General features: G+C 58.4%; 1 protein-coding gene across 1 annotated transcript; it reads left to right on the forward strand.

The window, feature by feature from the left end:
* Positions 1-725: 725 nt before the first annotated feature.
* Positions 726-19,136, forward strand: LOC119105284 (uncharacterized). The gene is made up of 5 exons (XM_037228751.1): positions 726-873; positions 10,588-10,728; positions 12,739-12,930; positions 14,031-14,153; positions 17,655-19,136. Exons 3-5 carry the CDS (start codon positions 12,766-12,768, stop codon positions 17,727-17,729), a joined length of 363 nt encoding a protein of 120 aa, XP_037084646.1. The 5' UTR covers positions 726-873; positions 10,588-10,728; positions 12,739-12,765; the 3' UTR covers positions 17,730-19,136.
* Positions 19,137-19,835: the final 699 nt, after the last annotated feature.

A 19,835-nucleotide genomic window follows, 5' to 3' on the forward strand; every position in this document is an offset into this window, starting at 1 on the left:
ACCAAACATGTGATCTGAGTGTTGTTATCTCCGTAATTTATGGGAGCGGCTGCATCGTGGCGCGTTTTGTCGGACATGGTCGTCACTGGCGCTCCATAAAAGGGACACGGCGGCATACGCAGCGGTCTGTTTTTAATACGGAAATAACATAACGCTATGCACTATGTTTTATGAGCGATACGGCACCCAGTGAGCGGTGGCCGTTGCCATTCTGTTTAAACACGTTCGGGGCGAGCAAGCGCCAAACTGATTCCGTGGAATAATTGAGCGCAGTGGAACGCGCCAAAGCGAAGGAACATAGTGCTCACGCCTCGTGTCAATGCCGTGATCGAAACCGTTGGGGCGAAATTGACTGAGCGTTTGTTATGTCTGTGTCGGTTGCAGTCTTGAGCTGCGGCCCCCGAATGCTCCGCGGCCGTCCAGTCAGGACCTGTTTCACCTGGAACTCCTACCCGCGTCCCCCAAAACACAAAATGCGCGCCGGTTGTACGTACCAGGCATGGACGCTCCTGTACCGCCTCTGACACTCGAACGTAGAACACGAACAACATCCATTTTCCACAAGTATCTTCAAACTCGAGCAAAGCGATCTGCCCATTCGCGGAAGCGTGGGAGACCGGCCAGGCCGGGATCGTCCGCTTGGGATCCCGTCCGGTTCCAGGGATCGTCCCAGCAGCCCGCGCGCGCGTCCCTATGCCAGAGACTGTACAGGGGCGGTGGCCGGGTACCGGTCTAGTCATCGCTTAGCGCAGGCGGCGGGGAGGGTTGCGCGCGGCCGACGTCGACCATCGCAACGAAGCGGTCCACCCACAGGACACCCGCGACGACATAGTCTACGCCCGGAGCACGGCAGACAGCTGATTTCAGCGACAGGTGGGTAGCTGGACGGCGCTGGACCGGCGGCGCTGGACGCGGCCACAGTTCAAGGTCGCCAGGAGCTGACGGTCCCTGGGGGACGGGCCTGGAGCGCCCGGCACCTGTTGGCGATCCGCCGGCGTGTGCTGAGGCGGTTGCTAGGCAGCCGGCGTGGAGGAAGTGGGCTGGACCCAGGACGGCGCGCTGGTCAATGTCCGGCCATGAGTGCACTGAATCTGGACTGGGAGAGGGAGGGGAGGACTGTGTTCCAGTGGTGGCGAGCCGAGACGTTTGCCCGGTGTGCTAACAACGGGAACACGCGGCAGGCGACGGGTACGCCCCTGACGGCGGGGCATGTTCTCGTGCGGATCCACCCCACTAAATGCCATTTGCCTGCCGCCCTTCACAGCTGTCAAGTGCAATTGCAAAATTTCGCAGCCGTGTTGCATCATCCATATGGATCGGTGCCACAGTTGTCCAACGCGTTAATCAAATGCTTGGCCCGCTCTCAACCTCGAGCTCCTCCGAATTTTGGTGGAATTGTTTTGACTTGTTCACAGCGTGTCAAAATAAACATATCTGAAGTTTTACCATTTTTCGTGGGCCGCATCGGTAATATCCGATATAAATGTCACATGCGAGCAAAACGCTGGGTTGTCGCCCGCCTCGCGCGGCTGATACAAGCCTTCATCTCTTGACTTGCATGGCGCGAGTGCTTGTTGCACCGGGCATGTTTTGATAAATGCGCCCTTGTCTTTGTTTTGCCTTCACTCATCGGCAATCACGTCAGGTGCTCCCTTCTTCTTTATCGTCGGCCCCTGCCGCGTGCACGCGCCGCTCCCTGCCCGGACGCCGGCCCTCGGGTATGACTGAAGCGTCTGACGTCAGGCTGGGTGACTCGCGGTCACCTGGCCACGCCCGCCGCCCTGTTCCCAGAGTCGTTTTGTTATCTGCGGCCCCGGATTGCCTGAGGTCCCACGGGGCTTGGCGACCCACGCGCAGAGTACACACGAGACTCTCGGCGTGTGTGCCTAGCTCACGTTGTACAGAGGAATGCATGCAGATTGTATGCTGCCATTCCCGGGACGTCTCTGTGTTGGCGGCCTCGGTCAAGCTCAGTGGATGACTGGGCGAGGAGGATGAGTTCGCGGTGACCCGGACGGCGAAGAGTATGCCGTGAACGTCGTTCAGGACATCCTACTCCCACATGTGTGGCGCCTTCCGGTGTCCTGCGGCGACCCGGTCGGCGAAGTTGTTACGCGAGGTCACGCGACATTTTTGCCGAACGCGCAGAATCCATCGCCGGTGTCCATCGCCGATGCCGTTCACAGCGCGCGCGAGAGGCAAACATATCTTGGCATCTAGTAGGGAGACACCTTTGCATATGTCAAGGTATGTCGGAAGAGGTAGCGAAGCAGGTTGTCTAGAGGCCAACCGTCGAAAACATGCCGCAGAGCTCGGGTAACGACGAGTGTAGCATCCCACCACGCCGGGGACTGCCACTTGGCGCAGACGATGGAGGTATGGAAGATAAGGAGCAAGAATGAACAAACTTGTTGTTGGGAAATAGAACAAGAAAGGAGAACACTGCATCATTGTCATGTTCATCAGTGATATATGACTGGAGGAGGTGTTATAACGACGCCAGCAGTGCCGGTCCTGCGCGCAGAGAAGCAAGCAGACACTACACGTAACTAAATGAGACCTGTTTCATGTTCCGAGTGAGCGACACAGCATTGAATGAGCAGCATTTTCTAATGATGACTAAGTGTTAGACAGCTTACGGATGCCTACCCAGACTCATTTCATTTTGCTGAGCCACAAGTCAACGTTACATCACAGGCGGCGGTGCTCAGACGCCTACCCTGTCGCCTCCTCGTGCGCGGAGGCGAGCCGGCACCACTTGTGGCCACGAGGGATCACCAAAATGGGCTATGTCATCAAGGCGTCATCCCTGTGGTATGAGTTTTTAATTCACGACTGAGGCTCACCCGTGATTGTAAAGCTGAAAAGGGCAGCAGGCAATTTGTAATGCTGGACCCATAAACCAGTTTCCATCCATCTCAAGCTTCAGCTAAGCGCCTCTCTGAGAAATGTGAATGGGAAATAGGAAAACCGGTATTTGCGGGACAGTGCGAAGAAACGATGAATCGATCGTGCTTTAAAACCACTTTCTTGGGCACCTCTTTCGTGTGCCTCGGCCATTTTCCCGTTCCTTTGGCACCCACGTTGTGTGCCTCTGTCCGTCTGCACCTCTGTTACGCGCCACAGTCCTCTACTCGCTCCCTCAATCGCGTGCCTCAGAGAGTATGAGCAACCGGACCACCTTCTGAGGTGTGGTACAACACCTCACTTTCACTACGGATGATGGCGAAGTGCTGCCAGTTGTGTGTCCGTCGTGGTATGGAGCAGTGGCACACATCGGTGGTTCCGGGTGGGTTCGGCGCCACTAATGACGTAACGACCGTCGAATGTCCCGAGACTAGCGCGATTCGGCGAATTTCCCTGTTTCTGATACGGGCCGCGCGACCGCACGCTCGGGGACGTTCGGACAGCATGACTCAGACGGCTGTCATGACTGAGACGACTGGCATGACTCGAACTGATCGTCGCTGACTTGTTTGCTAAACTTCTAGTCGTTGACTTGTTTTCAGCTTCGATGATTGAGTCCGCTGGCGCGTGGAGACCGTTGGGTCTTCCAGGAGGTGGGGGGTTGTGCCCAGGAGGATAGAGAGTTTGGATCTTTGCCAAAAGCCAGGTCAGTGGGGTCGCTGAAAACTGGCTTGAGTGAGTGTCTTCTTCAGAGCAGCGAATCGATACGTCATGCGGGGTAGATAACATCTGCCGTGTCAGAATCACTGCCCACTGCGGGCTCGAGGTGGCTCACCGCACCTGAGTCATTTACCACCGCACCGGCAGGGCGGCGCTCCCTGGTCATTCATTCTCTCGGCTCTTGCTTCCGAAGTGCCGTCCTGGCTGCCTCGCTGAGCCTTCGCTGGGCGCCACTGGGCCGGCCCTGACCCCTACACCTTCTCCCCACCTCGGCCTCTGCTCGGTCGGTGCCAGGAGGCGGCTATTTTGGTGGAGCCGGAAGCCTGGCGGGACGGGAGCGCGGTGTAGAGCGTAGAGCGGTGCTCCCGGCCTCTCTCCTCTCCGCCCTCCGTTCCGCCTCCGTTCCGTCCCCCGGAGCGAACCGCGTGCGCTATCACCTGCTGGCCGCCCTCTCATTGTTGTCGCACGCTAGAGTGACTCCCCTTCCGGCCTTTGGTCTTACCCTTCGCTCGCCCCAGGGCAGCACCACACTAATTAAGGTGTGTACGTTTGCTGGCAAATGAGGCGGGCACTCCTTTTCAGGAGTACTGCTTTACGCGATGCCAAGCGTGAGGTGCGGCCTGACCTTCTCACGGGCAGGTCACTCTGGCTTGTCCGACACCCCGAGGACAGGTCGCGCTGGTTTGTCCGCCTATGTCGGAAGGGGTCGGTCAGTCTTGCACATCAGACCAGAGCGGTGTGGGCGCGGAGCGCAGCACTGTCAGTCCTGACAGCGCGGGGGTGCAGCGTCAGCCCTGACAGCGCAGAGGTGCAGCGTCAGTCCTGACCTTAGTGGAGGGGTGCAGCGCCAGCCCTGACAGCGCAGAGGTACAGCGTCAGTCCTGACAGCGCAGAGATGCAGCGTCAGCCCTGACCTTAGCGGAGGGGCGCAGCGTCAGCCCTGACCTTAGCGGAGGGGCACAGCGTCAGCCCTGACCTTAGGGCAGGGGTGCAGCGTCAGCCCTGACCCTAGGGCAGGGGTGCAGCGTCAGCCCTGACCTTAGCGGAGGGGCGCAGCGTCGGCCCTGACCTTAGGGCAGGGGTGCAGCGTCAGCCCTGACCCTAGGGCAGGGGTGCAGCGTCAGCCCTGACCTTAGCGGAGGGGCGCAGCGTCGGCCCTGACCTTGGGCAGGGGTGCAGCGTCAGCCCTGACTTTAGCGGAGGGGTGCAGCGTCAGCCCCGACTTTAGGGCAGGGGCGCAGCGTCAGTCCTGACTTTAGGGCAGGGGTGCAGCGTCAGCCCTGACTTCAGCGGAGGGGCGCAGCGTCAGCCCTGACTTTAGAGCAGGGGTGCAGCGTCAGCCCTGACCTTAGCGGAGGGTTGCAGCGTCAGCCCTGACCTTAGGGCAGGGGTGCAGAGTCAGCCCTGACCTTAGCGGAGGGGCGCGGCGTCAGCCCTGACTTTAGGGCAGGGGCGCAGTGTCAGCCCTGACTTTAGGGCAGGGGTGCAGCGTCAGCCCTGATCTTAGCGGAGGGGCGCAGCGTCAGCCCTGACCTTAGGGCAGGGGTGCAGCGTCTGCCGTGACCTTAGTGCAAGGGTGTAGCGTCAGCCCTGACCTTAGGGCACTGGTGCAGTTATGCATTCAGTTAGACGGGCCATGTACCTCTCCCCCCGCAAACTTTGCCTTGAGAGCCTTGCCGACATCGAAAAGAAAGTGATTCAAATGCATGAAGAACTTTGACTATATTAGAAAATGACGGTGAATTAAGTAAAAGTAATCACGGTTCAGCCCCAACTGAATTGGCAAAGCTCCTGCTCTTGTTCAACGTTGGGTCGCCAGCGAGCCGGGGGACCGCTTCAGCCAGGCAGGATCCTGTTGCCCTCTGGCGTGCACTGAACTGGAAGTCAGGGACCAGTGGCTGTCATGGCCGGAGCCACGTCAGGCCCGATCTAACGGTGCCCTCCTTTTGCGGCTGTTTTTTATAGGGAAGGTCTGGCAATGAACACCGACCTCAGGGCTCTGACGACCAGTTCGGTTGCTTTCTTCCCCACGCTATTGTAGCGCGCTGCACTGGGCGAGCCGGTGGGGTTTGTGGGTGTTTCAGTTCGCACTTGTTGCTAAGGGATGGCGGTGTGGGCTGAAATGGGCTAAACTGCGGGGGATGCAGATGAGGTTGTTGGGTCCATCTTTACCGCGCGGCTACAGGGTCTGGCGTCGCCTCCCAGACCGCTGGGTGGAGCGCCTACGGTGCATGAGTCCTTCATTCTGATGAAAGGTCACAGTCGATGGCTCAACCGCCATGAGTGGTGGTGCAGGTGTCCATAGAATACTGGGAAAAGTCTGTGAGTGGTCTCCAGAATGAGATCCTTTCGACGGCCGAATTGCTACAATCACGCTAAGTGGGACGTAGTATGGCGCGGCGGCAGGTCCACGGGCCACGCCGAGCTCTGCACCGATGGAAATGGGGGTGGGGGTGGGGGCTGTCACCTCTGGAAGTCCAGCGGCGTGAGGGAGCTGGGCGCGACGCCCAGCGGCCCGCACAGAGCCGGTCCAGACCGGCACCGGCTACCGCGGCCGGCGCCATGACAGTCACGTGACCGCTGCAGCTCGTCGGCCAGCGGTCAGCTGACTGGCAGCGACGGGTGTCGTCTGCTCGGCTGTAGCCAGGGGTCGGCACAGAACGAGCACGCTGTGACCCTCACCAGCTGCAGCCAGGGGTCGGCACAGGACGAGCATGCTGTGACCCCACCAGTCAAGGCCAGGGGTCGGCACAGGCGGAGCACGCTGTGACCTCCGCCGGGAGAAAGGCACACATTCGGTAGGATAAAAGCAACTGTGATCCTTTAAGTTGTTTTTGCATAAGACAACTTGGCTGCCCCAGTTGAAGGAGCATATTGGCCCTTGCCCACATCATAAATTATTGGCACATCCTCGGCTCAGCCAAGCCTCGCCCACGCCCGGATGCTGCCCAACTATCAACTTTTTACACTGGGGTGACTCGTCGCACGTGGCCTGGTTACCAGGATGCAGCCGCTTCCAGGGAGCACGCCCACTTTTGAAGCTGCGTCTCGAGCGAGATGTACGGAGCCGGTGAACTTACTCCGAACACGTGTGGGGAACCAATGTTACCGGCCGCCTTCTGTGGGGCTCACTGTGGAAGCTCACCGCGCTTGGGCGACCAACACGGCGTCCGGCGGCGCCAATGCACACCGGATGGTGACCTCATCTTCGCGAATCAGGACGTCGCCGCCCGACGCCACCCTGGCACATACTGACCGCGTGGATACATCAGTTCACTGATCTTCCCACCTGCTTTAAGAATGTAGAGCCATTCATGGACATTTGTGACACGCTATACTCAGACCCCGAGCAGTGGCACAGAACGGTCGAGTGCCTGGACAACTTGCGGAACATTGATGTTGTGGCTGGACCTAGGTACAGACCGGAGTAGCGTGTATGAGCAACAGACGTTGAATGTTTGGTGACCGGATAAAGTCAAATTTACTGACTCAAAGCGGCTCTGCGACCTGTTTTGAATTTATACAGCTCGTTGCCAAAGCATGCCGCCGGGCGGTGCGGTGCTGGGCTCGCCTCTCACACCAACGGGCGCTCGGCCTCTCCCATAAAACGCCCAGAGTTTCCTGCTCCCTCTTTCTGGCAGCTCCTGTCCTCTCGCCATGGCTCCCACGGCCGGCCTCCGCCTGCCACTAGGTTACGTCAGCAGGTGCGCCACTCCCCGTCTCCCCTCTCTCCCCGGCTCCCGCCTGCCACCAGGTCACGTCAGTAGGTGCGCCACTCCACGTCTCCCCTCTCTCCCCGGCTCCCGCCTGCCACCAGTTCACGTCAGTAGGTGCGCCACTCCCCGTCTCCCCTCTCTCCCCGGCTCCTACGGCCGGCTCCCGCCTGCCACCAGGTCACGTCAGTAGGTGCGCCACTCCCCGTCTCCCCTCTCTCCCCGGCTCCTACGGCCCGCTCCCGCCTGCCACTAGGTCACGTCAGTTGGTGCGCCACTCCCCGTCTCCCCTCTCTCCCCGGCTCCTACGGCCCGCTCCCGCCTGCCACTAGGTCACGTCAGTTGGTGCGCCACTCCCCGTCTCCCCTCTCTCCCCGGCTCCTACGGCCGGCTCCCGCCTGCCACTAGGTCACGCCAGCAGGTGCACCGCTCCCCGCCTCGGAGTGCTTTGCAGGATCGGGGCCGCCCGCCGCCCAGCACTGGCCCTGCCTCAGCCGGCGGCTGTGCTCTGTCTGTTTACCCGGCCGGGCGCGGCCGCCGGCGTGTTTGTGCTGGCTGCGCGCCCGGGGCGTTCCAGCGGCGGCCTGACGAGGACACGCCCCGGGCGGGGCCGCCGCGGGCACGGGAGCAGTGGGACCGCAGACGGGATCGGCGGCTCTGCGGGCGGGATCAGGGCATCCTGGTGGGATCACTGGTTTCATTACCGGGGTCAGTGGGTCTCCGGGTGGGATCAGTGGGACCACGGGCGGGACCGGTTCTCCGGGTAGGATCAGGAGGTTCCGGGAGAGAGCTTTGAGTCCCTGGGCGGGATCGCTGGGTCCCCGGGAGGAGTCATGGGTCTGCTGGAGGATCGAGGACATCGTGGTGGGACAAAGTCGTGAATGAGCCGGTTCGTTTGATCAAATAGCCGAGTCAGGTGTGACTGGGCAGGATTCAGGCGTCAGGCATCAGGCACATTCAGTACCGTTTGATCATCGGGGCTAGGCTGTGATCATTGCCTAGTTGAAGGTGGTACGGAGTAGGGGCGCAGCCAGGGTTTTCTTAATAGGAGTGTGGGATCAAAGCTTGGAAAGAACATGCGCGCTGATTATAGTTCGCGCTTCCCCGTGGCTGGCATATAGTACGGATAGGCCTTATCGTAAGATCAACACAGCTTTAGCATGGTCACTAGCTCAAATGCTCTGAATCGATCCGCTTCATTATACGCTGGTTTAGTGGTCATTTTGGGGGCTTTACTAAATCTGTCAGATATTCTCTACAAGAGGCAGCTTTGGCGCGATCGACGGTCTCGGGTTCGCACCTGGGTCTGGTCTGCATCGGTATGCAGCCGTCCATGGTCACGCCGTGGTTCCCACAAGCCTACGTTTGAGGCGGCGACAGGAGCGGATGGCGAGCAATGGGGCTAGTGGGTCTGCAGCTGTGCAACAACCTTACAAAAGGGCGTTGACGCAAGTGCTGTCCCATCCCAGGTTTTTGCGGACCGTCCCCCCCCCCTCCCCCACAGCCGGCCGGCCGGGCACCCGGACACAGCCAGCCGGCTGGTGGCTTGCCGCCGCCGCCGGCCGGCCGGCCGCCGCCGCCGTCGCCACCAGCTGGATGCGCACCAGCTCACCGCTGGAGGCACCGCCGGCTGCCGTCGACACTGGAGGTCTGCGTGCTCCGGTCGACACGGCATCGGCAGTGACGGTACCGATGTGAGGTGGTGACGTCACACGTCTGGCGGCGTCTTATCGCCGGCGGCGTGGGTCCGCTCGCCGCACGCCGTCCGCAGGGTCTGGACGTGGTGCGGATCAGTCCATGGAGGCGTGCTGGCATGGCGTGTGGCCCAACACGCCATCTGACGGCACGCTCCGAATGGCTGCTAATGGACGAACGACGCTGAGACTGACAGGGACGCAGGGAACTGGCTGGTGCAGCTTCACTGAACAGTGCGAGGACTTTTTATATGTTACAAACAATGATGGTACATCTTAAACTGAGCCACCCTTCTTTCAATCGTGTAGGCGTATCTGTGATAGACGGTCGCATACTAGAGCTTCGGTGTCCTTAGAGAAGAGGGGTCACGATGTCATTTGCTGTTCGTGACTTCGCTGCTATATTTGGTATGCTGTACACTTGTTTAACAAACGTTTCATACCGTCAGCATTTCAGATAATATTATGCAATAGCAGTAACGAAACGCAGAGCATAGCACTTCAGAAGCAAGCTTATCGTCAAAGCTAAGAGCTCACTGTCATCGTCTGAACTTAAAAGCAACCAAGGCATGCCGTTCGCTCCATTTTCTTCGAATGACACATGCTGGTGTAATACAATACAACAGTCTGTGATGGAACGGCCTACTTCTGGCGACCCAAACATAACGAAAAGTCAAACTTACTTTCTGGGTCTTTCGCGCGGGCTGTTTTCTTTTGTGAGCTCAGGTGTCCCAGCTTAGAACTAATTAGCAGACCGCGTCCTATGCCCCCGGTCTGCGCTGTCCATTCTGCGCTTTTTGCGCTGTCTGTTCCGCACTGTTTGCGCTGTCTGTTCCGCGCTGTTTGTGCTGTCTGTTCCGCGCTGTTTGCGCTGTCTGTTCTGCGCTGTTCGCGCTGTTAAGCTCGCAGTGTGCCGCAATATTTTTGACCTTACTTAACCGGATGGCCATGACGTAAAGACCTAAGTGCTTTACGCAGTTGAGTTCAAGTAGAGGCCTACTTGCCCTGTGAATTTCACGTTTCAGTATCTCAGCAGAGAGAGAGAGAGAGAAGAGAGAGAGAGATGAGAGAGAGAGAGAGAGAGAGAGAGAGAGAGAGAGAGAGAGAGAGAGAGAGAGGGAGAGGGAGAGGGAGAGGGAGAGGGAGAGGGAGAGGGAGAGGGAGAGGGAGAGGGAGAGGGAGAGGGAGAGGGAGAGGGAGAGGAGAGGGAGAGGGAGAGGGAGAGGGAGAGGGAGAGGGAGAGGGAGAGGGAGAGGGAGAGGGAGAGGGAGAGGGAGAGGGAGAGGGAGAGGGAGAGGGAGAGAGGGGACATTAACCCCGCCCTTCCCGCTCCGCCCAAGCGAGTCTTACTCAACCGGCTTCCCATGCGCGTCTTGAAATAACTAATCCATCCGCAGCAAGCCACAGCAATGCGCTGCATATTACTGGTTCGAGAACGGCTACGATGTCTCAACTCGCCCGGCGGCCCGGTTGAGTTTCATGCCGGCTGTCTACGTGCAGTTTGATGCCCAGTTCTACCCTGTTGCTGACGTGTGTACTCGCCCGCTCGGCAGGACCCCAGCGAGCGGCCACCATGTCCCACTCCATGACCTGTGACCCGTACGGTGACCTCGACGCACCACGAGGGCACCGCCTTCGTCATCAACACGGGCCACTTCAAGACCGCCCCCGGCGTGATCAAGCTGCTCCAGCTGGTGAGCGCGGACCGAGGAACAAGGGGCACCATTTCTTTTTGCTCTCGTTGGCTGACACGGCTGTCCGAAAAAGTTAGATCTGAGCTCGCCGACGTTAGCCGTTTCTCACTGTTCGTCGACAGCAGGGTGCAGTACGCATATTTCTGTGACAGGCTTGAAACGGGCAGTTGTGACCCCTCATTACAGCTGTGCCTTACGTGGGTACATGTGCTAATTTGCAGTTGTCAAAAGAATTTGGGTAAAGTGGATGTGCACCTTTTTAAAATACATGTATAAGTGCCTTTGCGTGCGCAAGTCTTTGGGGGCCATCCATAAATTACGTTGCACATGGGGGGAGGAATGGAATTGATGAAGCATTGTCGAAGCGTGACGAGGGAGGAAGGGGGCTTTCAAAATCGTAACATTACACTCAGGTGGCGTTGCGGATCGTGTTAAAAATATTGTTAACGTTAAAGCCCGACACTGTTGCCTTCCTCTCGTCGCCAGCAACACACCCGTTGTTTCTCTCGCCTAGCTCCGTCAGGTGTCAAACGAGCGGTGCTCTTTGGGACGTTACGATTAGCACGGCGCGTTCAGGGGAGATGGGGGCTCTCGCCCATTGTAACTCATGTGTAATCAGCGGAGGCGGAGGGTTCAGATATGACAAAAATGCGTAACGTTATTGATGAACGATCGGTGAACGCAACACGCAGACTGTTCTCTTCCTGGCAATGCACATCATGTGCAGAATGGCCGACAGATGACACTAGCTGGGCCGAGTCACTGCTCGTCGTGTCATGCTCACGGTCTACAGTGATCAGTGTCACCGCGTGTTTCCTTTGGTGCATCCTACCTGTGCATAGGCCTGAAAGTCACCAGCACAATAGTCAGAAACTGGGCTTAAACCTCTTCAGGTTTTTTTTACTCATCTGTATATCATTTTCACGTTATCAGGCGCCGTTTTACCAGTTTTACCGAAGCCGGTCCTGCATGTATCTGATTGCTGGAGTATTGTGTTATATGGTCACAGCACAAAACAAACAACGCGTTCTCCTTACCTCCCTCGCCACTGTGTCCTCCATGCTCGCAGCAGCGGGCCCCAGCGTGGATGCTGCAGCCGTCAGCCGGGGGCCAGCCTCACTGCCGCCCCGGAGGCGTCCGCTCACCCGCGTGCAGTCTGGAATGACCTCACACGGGGATCCCTGTGCGGGTCAGAACTCATTAACGGGGGCCACTCAGCCCGGCTAATTAACCGATCCCAGGAAGCGTCCAATCTGCCGAGATAATGTTGCTCGCTGACTGCCGTGGTGGCTCACCGTGTTCAACTTAAGCAATAGGAATACGGGTTCCGGAGGCTCGAACACTCCCAACTTCTCGTGAATGCTTAACAGTGGCCTCACGTTCGTGAATGGAAAGAAGGACCTGACGTGAAGGTGACGTGTGGCCTTCACCCCAGCTTTCTGACGGTCCCCGTCCACGCTCAGCAGCCATTCGCCCCAGCCTCGTGACGGTCCCCGTCCACGCTCAGCAGCCGTTCACCCCAGCCTCGTGACGGTCCCCGTCCACGCTCAGCAGCCGTTCACCCCAGCCTCGTGACGGTCCCCGTCCTCGCTCAGCAGCCATTGACCCCAGCCTCGTGACGGTCCCCGTCCTCGCTCAGCAGCCGTTCACCCCAGCCTCGTGACGGTCCCCGTCCTCGCTCAGCAGCCGTTCACCCCAGCCTCGTGACGGTCCCCGTCCACGCTCAGCAGCCGTTCACCCCAGCCTCGTGACGGTCCCCGTCCTCGCTCAGCAGCCGTTCACCCCAGCCTCGTGACGGTCCCCGTCCACGCTCAGCAGCCGTTCACCCCAGCCTCGTGACGGTCCCCGTCCTCGCTCAGCAGCCGTTCACCCCAGCCTCGTGACGGTCCCTGCCCGCGCTCAGCGGCCGTTTGCGGTTTGCCACCGACTGCGTGCTACAACACCAGTGATTTAATCCCTCGGCAACGTATGAGGTCACTGCTGACGGTTTTCTCGGTTTTGTCGCCCTAGATACTCGGCATCATCACCACCGCCATCATGGGCTACTACATGGGGAACTACGCCCGGTATAACCTGCGCATGTTCCGGCCGGAGCTGTTCTTCCTCCTGATCTCCGTGTTTGCTCTCATCACCACCGCGTGCGTCATCATCTCCATGGTCCTCAGCATCGGCACCGCCTCCATCTTGCCGCGCACCTTCTTTGTGAGTGGCTTTGCGGACGTAAAGGTTACTGTTGACCTGTTGGGGTAGGGCTACTGCCTAGTACAAGCTGGGAAGTGTAAACAGTTGTTTTGTGGAACATGGGGAGTATGGAGTCATATGTCTCGTGTGTACTTTGTTGTGCAGTTTTTCTCGTCTTTGCAGTGAGGGCACAGTACAAACCAGCAAAAAAGCAACAACAACAAAACAAATATCCCCCGATATGCTGCAATGTTTGCCAACACCGTGGCCGGGGGTGTCCCCGGAAGATTTGTTGCCAGAATGTTGACGTGACGGTTAACTTGCAGAGAAGGTTGACTCCAGTTCAACAGTTATTTCGTTGAATGCCGTTAAAGTGAGCACTGTCCGTCTTATGCCGTTAAAGCGAGCATTGTCCGTCTAATGCCGTTAAAGCGAGTATTGTCCGTCTTTTATTCTTGGTCTGCCTGTTGCAACGTCACGACATAACAGGACGCTCACCAGGGCAGGGGAGGGCTGGGGGGTGATACAAAGTCATTCAGCCATCGTTTGTCAAATGCGAAACGTAGACAACATCCCGTACACCAGATGAACTGAAGCCGTGAGGGTCGCTTACTTAGTGACCGCTCGAGTCACGTGAGCGGCCCGGGCTGCCGGCCGGGCGGCCGCTGGTCCCCATCGTGACGCCACGCGCCGCGGCCCCAGCGGCGCTATGGAACGGGACCCCTCCCCTCTCCGGCCCATCGATTGCCAGCATGCCAGTGGGTCACGCGACCGGTGTCCCCGCCCCCCCCCCCCCCGAGCACACGCATCGACCACGCCACGTGGAGTCATTGTCGGGTGACCGGTCTTGCGTATCACGGTGGTGGGATAGCCGTTCGCCAATGCGAATTAGCCAACATGGGGTTAAGAACAGCTGGTCAAGTCGCTCATGGACACGTGTGGTACAGGAGGGGATACATTTGGATGGAGGAGTGTGACACTCGCTCTCATGCTGCAGGATATGATGTGTCCCTGAGTACAGGCCCCTCGTAGGAGGCGGTCTACCATCTGTGTGTTAGGTCTCTGCAGCACGTGGTCCGTCCCTACGTCTGCCGTTGCACGTGCCACTGTGCCTGTTACAGGAGGTGGTGTACCACTTTATCGCGTTCCTGCTGCTCTGCGCCGCTTCCATCACCCTTCTTGTGGTGCTCACGGACAACAGATACAGGCGGGACCCAAACTACGAGCCCAAGCTGGCTGCCGCGGTATGTGCGCGCCGCCGGATCTGTGCTTGCCAGGCGGCCCGGTTTCAGTGTCGGCACGGGCTGCTTGTTGGTGGTCGGGGAAGGATCCTAGCGGGGACATCAGGGATTGGGGGGGGGGGGGGGGGGAGCAGTTGACTACGTGGCGGCGCGCTCGGCTGTCCGCCCTGCGTTTGTGGTGCTTCGCATGCAGCTGCCATTTTCTCGCTTTCTGTCGCATTTTTCTTCCGTTTCTTTTTCTTCCGCAACAGTCTTTCCCGAGCTAGAGTGAAGCTTGAGGATTCTCCACCGAAAGACGACCAATACCGCTCAAACCCCGCCCCCTGCGGACGACCCCGCCCATCCATCCCCCGCCGCCGGCGGACAGCCCGTGCTGGCCAGCCGGGTCGCCTGAGACCCTGACCACGGCCTGACCTTGACCTGGCCTGGGCGGCGGCCGCTTGCAGATGGTGTTGCTGAGCTCTGTCCAGGCAGCCATGTTGGCACTGTCAGCCGCACTCACCATCAATGAGATCAAGCGGCGCAACGCCGGACACAGATTTCTCGAGCCGGGCTACCACAGCAAGCTGGCGGCGGCGGTGAGTGGGGCGGCGCGCCGGTGCGACACTAACACACTAACGGGGGCGGCCGGCGCCGATGGGCCATCCATTGGTCCGAGGTTGACGGGCGCTGGTCTGTGGACGACGAGCCGGCAGCACCGAGCCGCCCCACCCTCGCTGCACCGGGCCGGCGCCGGCTCTGGTTGCCTGAGGGACGTGGATGGTCTTCGGTCGGAGCCCGCCGACTGCAGGTTGTGGTCGGTCGTGATCTCCAGTCCTGCTAGCCGCCTCTTCGTCAAGCACGGCGCGCGGCCAGATGGAACGTTTCCGAGGAACCTCCCGTCCTAGAGTGGGATACGGCTCCATACAGGACGCGCGCTGCAGCCGCTCCACTTTGTAAAACGATAGGAGTTTTCCAGGGGTGGCCTGTGTTCCCCCGATTGTTGAACAGTTTCTGGCAACTCCTGTCTGTGCTGTCGGTTCGCAGCTGCGTTCCCGGCCGTAGCGGACGCGGCGCCGCGCGCACTTGTGTGTCGCTGCATGACGCGCGACCAGCCTTTCTGTTGGCTCACTGACGGGAGGTAGCAGTGGCTCTGGAACGGCAACTCTGACAGGGGCTGACGTCACTACTGACGGCCAGCAGCGGCGTTGACTCCAGAGTTGATGGCGTTACTAGTGAAGGACAGCAGCGGCGGTGGCTCGAGAGCTGCTGACGTCACTGGTAACGGCCAGCAGCGGCGGCGGCTTCAGAGTTGATGGCGTTACTAGTGAAGGCCAGCAGCGGCGGCGGCTCGAGAGCTGCTGACGTCACTGGTAACGGCCAGCAGCGGCGGCGACTCCAGAGTTGATGGCGTTACAAGTGAAGGCCAGCAGCGGCGGCGGCTCGAGAGCTACTGACGCCACTGGTATCGGCCAGCAGCGGCGGCGACTCCAGAGTTGATGGGGCTACTAATGAAGGCCAGCAGCGGCGGCGGCTCGAGAGCTGCTGACGTCACTGGTAACGGCCAGCAGCGCCGGCGGCTCCAGAGCTGACACGGGCCAGAGTCTCAGCTGACGATGTTTGCTGCTCGTCAGCAGAACCGATGTCGGGTCCTGACGGTCAGAGCGCATGCTCCGTTTCGTCCATCGGCAGGTGCCCGCGCGCTAACATTTATATTTGGCGTTTCTGGCCAGGGTCAGTTTGTTATGTCTGCCTGAGTGGGGAAATTCTGGCCTTGCGGGAATTTTGCTAATCGCCTCTTGTCGTGGTCTGACCCGGTCCGTGCATATTCCGAGGCTAGTCTAGGCCATGGGAGCCAGGCGCAGATGCGCCGTCTAGGGCGTCATCATCGTCACAACCAGCCTTAGGACGTTTCCCGACCAGCGTTCTCACAGCAGCCCGACCGACAGCCCTCTCCGCCTTCCCCTCCCCCCCCCCCCCCAGCTAATCCGTCCGCAGACCTAGCAAAGGACCGCAGACGCGTCAACACCTGATGACCTTGAGGGCCGGACTGCTCGCTGAAGGAGAGTATGGCGGCTCGAACGTTCGGGACGATCGTGTGTGCTGGTCCGAACCGGTCCGCATACCGGTCTGGTCACGTGACGACCTCTACTTTTTGAGACTGGCTCGGGTTCGGGTGTTTGATTCTAATATTGACTATGGCCTGCCGGGAACATTTCTGGCAACTGTTTGTTTTTGTCTCGGTTTGTCTCCAGTTGTCTTCGTCTGTCTTCGTTGGTCTTCAGCTGCGCTGTGCGCATACTAGTCTCCACAACGGACTGTCGCTGCTCTTCTGATGCATGGCGCGAACGTTGAACCGCATTACCGGGGCTTTGGAAGCTTTGGGGGGGGGGGGGGGGGGAGGTGGGAGTTCGGCTTTGTTGGCGCCGAGTGCATGCATTGTGGGGGCATGCGGCGATTGTGCTTGTGCTCTCCAGTGATGTGGCTGACGCGCGTAGTGTCCTATTCAGTTGGGGTAAGAGGCTCCAGCACCCCAACTTTCAAAGGAAAGTGTACCAAGCTCCCGGAAGCCGAATCTTTGGTGTATGTTGGTGAGGTTTACTCAATTTTCCTTGTCCAACCCCTAGGCTATTTTACCAGACTACACCCAGTGGCTGCTCTGTGCTATGCGGTGCTTTGCTCGCAATCGGGACTGTTGTTGAAGGGAGAGCGATTGCTCTATCTGGTGTTACCTCAAATCGCAACGCGTGTTTTATTTTGGGTCGTAATCTAACAGGAACATATGTTAATGGGGCGTTTTAAATTGGCGCTGCAAAGCCGGTGCTCAAAGTTGTCTTAGGTGCCCAGTTTTTTCACTTGGAACAACTATTTGGAGTGGCTACATCAGTCGGCTGCTTTTCGCTGGGCTGCTTATCATGATATCTTTTGATTGGGCACGATCTGCTCGGTTTTTCACCACTGTGGCCAAATTACGTGTTCAGTGGACTTTGTAGCCAATTTCCATTTATGTAGAATTGTATGAGACCTTGTGATGTCTTATTTCGATCAAAAGCCTTCTTCAAAATGTTGCGATTAAATGCGTCTACGATAGGCAAAGGATTGGGCTTATCTTGCAGATTCCAATTTCGTCAGCAACGCCAGGTCCTCGCCGCAATATGCGAGCTTATGCGAGACGGCCTCCAAGTATGCCACCTTTCCTTCGAAAATCTGCATTGGCATTTTGCCCAACACTGATTGGAAATGGTGATGTTCATTGCGAAGGAAACTTCCTGGTGATATGCTCACCGTCACTGCTAGATGTCAGTACACCACAGGAGCTGTCTGTAGTTTTTATTTATTGGGAGTCATAGGCCCATAATGCATGTCTTTATTCTACATAGGACATTCTTAACAGGACATGCCTCTACGGATTATGTCCGCGTGAACCAAACACCCACCCCGGGGCCGATCAGTACGCCTTCAGGAACGGCTCTGTATCGCTGGCGATTGTATCTAGCTGTGTTAAATAATGTGATTCCTTTCCAGGCTATGGGACTAATCAACTCGTTCCTGTATCTCTGCTCATTCATCATGGCCGTTCGCTCCTGGAGGGTTCTGTAAGCAGTGCCATCTGTCCGCCATGTTTGAACCTCTAGTTGCAGTGTGCGCCCGCGCTCACAGTGCCTCGTTGGCAGAGCAACAAAAGGTTCCTACTTGGCAATGGCGCTTGCTTCCGTAAGCCACGCTCGCGTGCATCGACAAAGTGTGTAAGTGTTCAAGTCCTGTAGTGGTAGTAGCCGTGTACCATTGATGTTTGACGTCATAGCTACCGTTTTGCGGTTTTAACGGGCGAATCGAAGCATCCGAAATGTTTGGCCGAGTCGCGTGCTTGCTTGGTCCCATCGCTGTTTTGCCTTAAGCGTAAGTTGAAAAGCCGTCCCCCTGCGAACTGCCCCGGAGCTGCAGCCAGCCTCGACGTGCCGTGCATCTTAAACTGCCGCGTGCCGCAGCTCGTGCTCTGGACGTGCCGTGCATCTGTAGCTGCCGCACGCTGCATCTCGTGCTCTGGACACACCGTGCATCTATAGATGTCGCGTGCCGCAGCTCGTGTCTGTAACTGCCACGTGCCGCAGCTCGTGCTCTGGACGTGCCGTGCATCTATAGCTGTCGCATGCCGCAGCTCGCGTCTATAGGTGCCGCGTGCCGCAGCTCGTGCTCTGGACGTGCCGTGATCTGTAACTGCCACGTGCCGCAGCTCGTGCTCTGGACGTGCCGTGCATCTATAGCTGTCGCGTGCCGCAGCTCGTGTCTGTAACTGCCACGTGCCGCAGCTCGTGCTCTGGACGTGCCGTGCATCTGTGGCTGCCGCATGCCGCAGTTCGTGCTCTGGACGTACCGTGCATCTGTAGCAGCTGTACTGTGCTGCTCTGTGCCATGAACACCCTTCGTCTAGGCTGGCCGTGTGGTGGAGTCGTAAAAAGCATGGAGGTAGGGGAGCGGGGGGGGGGAGGGGAGGCGTATTGAGAAGAAAGAGAGGCCCACAGGATTTCTCCTGGGTTTCCTCTCCAATATCTTTAGCTTTGGATTTGGTGTGCTATTGGCGGGGCCTGGAAGTGGGGGGGGGGGGGGGGGGATGGGCATTGTCATCCCCTCAAAGACGTGCGGAATTTCGCCCTGTGGCCTTGTGTATTACGCCGTCCAGATTAGCTCTAACTCACAAGTGAGGCGCCCCTGGACCTCCCCGAAAATGCGATACTCGCTATTTGACGATCGCTTGGAAACGGCTTTGCTTGCATTGCGCCCGTAGTCTGAACTCTTGGTGATGCCCAGGAAGAGGAGACCGGGCGGCCGTGATCATCTTTATGCCCCATTGTCTGATGAGGCGCGCTCTATCGCTTCTTTTGCCGCGAGCATTTGTACTGACCACGTGGTGGAGCTTGTTTGGTGATAGCGCTCCTAGTTCGTGTGAGAAGTGTGCGAGCTGTTAACTGCCATGCCATGCTTACGAATATACGTCAGCCTTGTCAATTCGAGACCCCAAGTCGCAAACGCATGCCTGGAAAGCATCCGGATCTTCGTGACTGGTTGGTGGGTATGGTGTCTCGCCACTCTGATCTTCCTGATCGGTTGATGGGTGTGATCTGTCGCAGAGCGCCGAATCGTGAATGGGTGTTGTTTTAGGAGACAAATAGCCGCGAACTGCGTCAGAAGAGACTCTGTCACGTTCAGCACTCGACAGACGCTACTGTACAGGAGTGGCCGCACGAGCACGCGTCCTCAGTTATATAGCGGCTCTCCTCGGAAGCGGGTTGCGAGTGCTGCTGATAGACAGAATGGACTTTGTGGTCGTTGCGCTTTGCAACGACGGGGTTAAAATGACGAGCAATGCAATCCATCGCGTAGTAGGACGATAAAGCATAGCTCGCGTGGAGTGCGCCGCCATCGGACCACGGGACGTGCGGCACGGCACTGCGCTCAGCCAGTAACCAGGACAAAGCATCCGTGGAGATGGCCAACGCTCCGCATGGACGAAAGGGGCCGTGCAACGTCGTGAGTCATGTGGTGGAAGCCGGGATGTAGTGCGCGATGTCTCGCGGCCCCGCTTCGCTCGGCACCGCCAGCCACGGCACAGTGGTGTGACGCCGAAGGTCTCAGATGGCGCTAAACGGAGCAGAACGTCCACCACACCTCGCCCTGTTGTTGAGACAATGCTGTGGTATTGATACG

The sequence above is a fragment of the Pollicipes pollicipes genome, unplaced genomic scaffold (assembly GCF_011947565.3).
Source record: "Pollicipes pollicipes isolate AB1234 unplaced genomic scaffold, Ppol_2.1 Scaffold_6138;HRSCAF=7277_pilon_pilon_pilon, whole genome shotgun sequence".
Taxonomy (NCBI): Eukaryota; Metazoa; Arthropoda; class Thecostraca; order Pollicipedomorpha; family Pollicipedidae; genus Pollicipes; species Pollicipes pollicipes.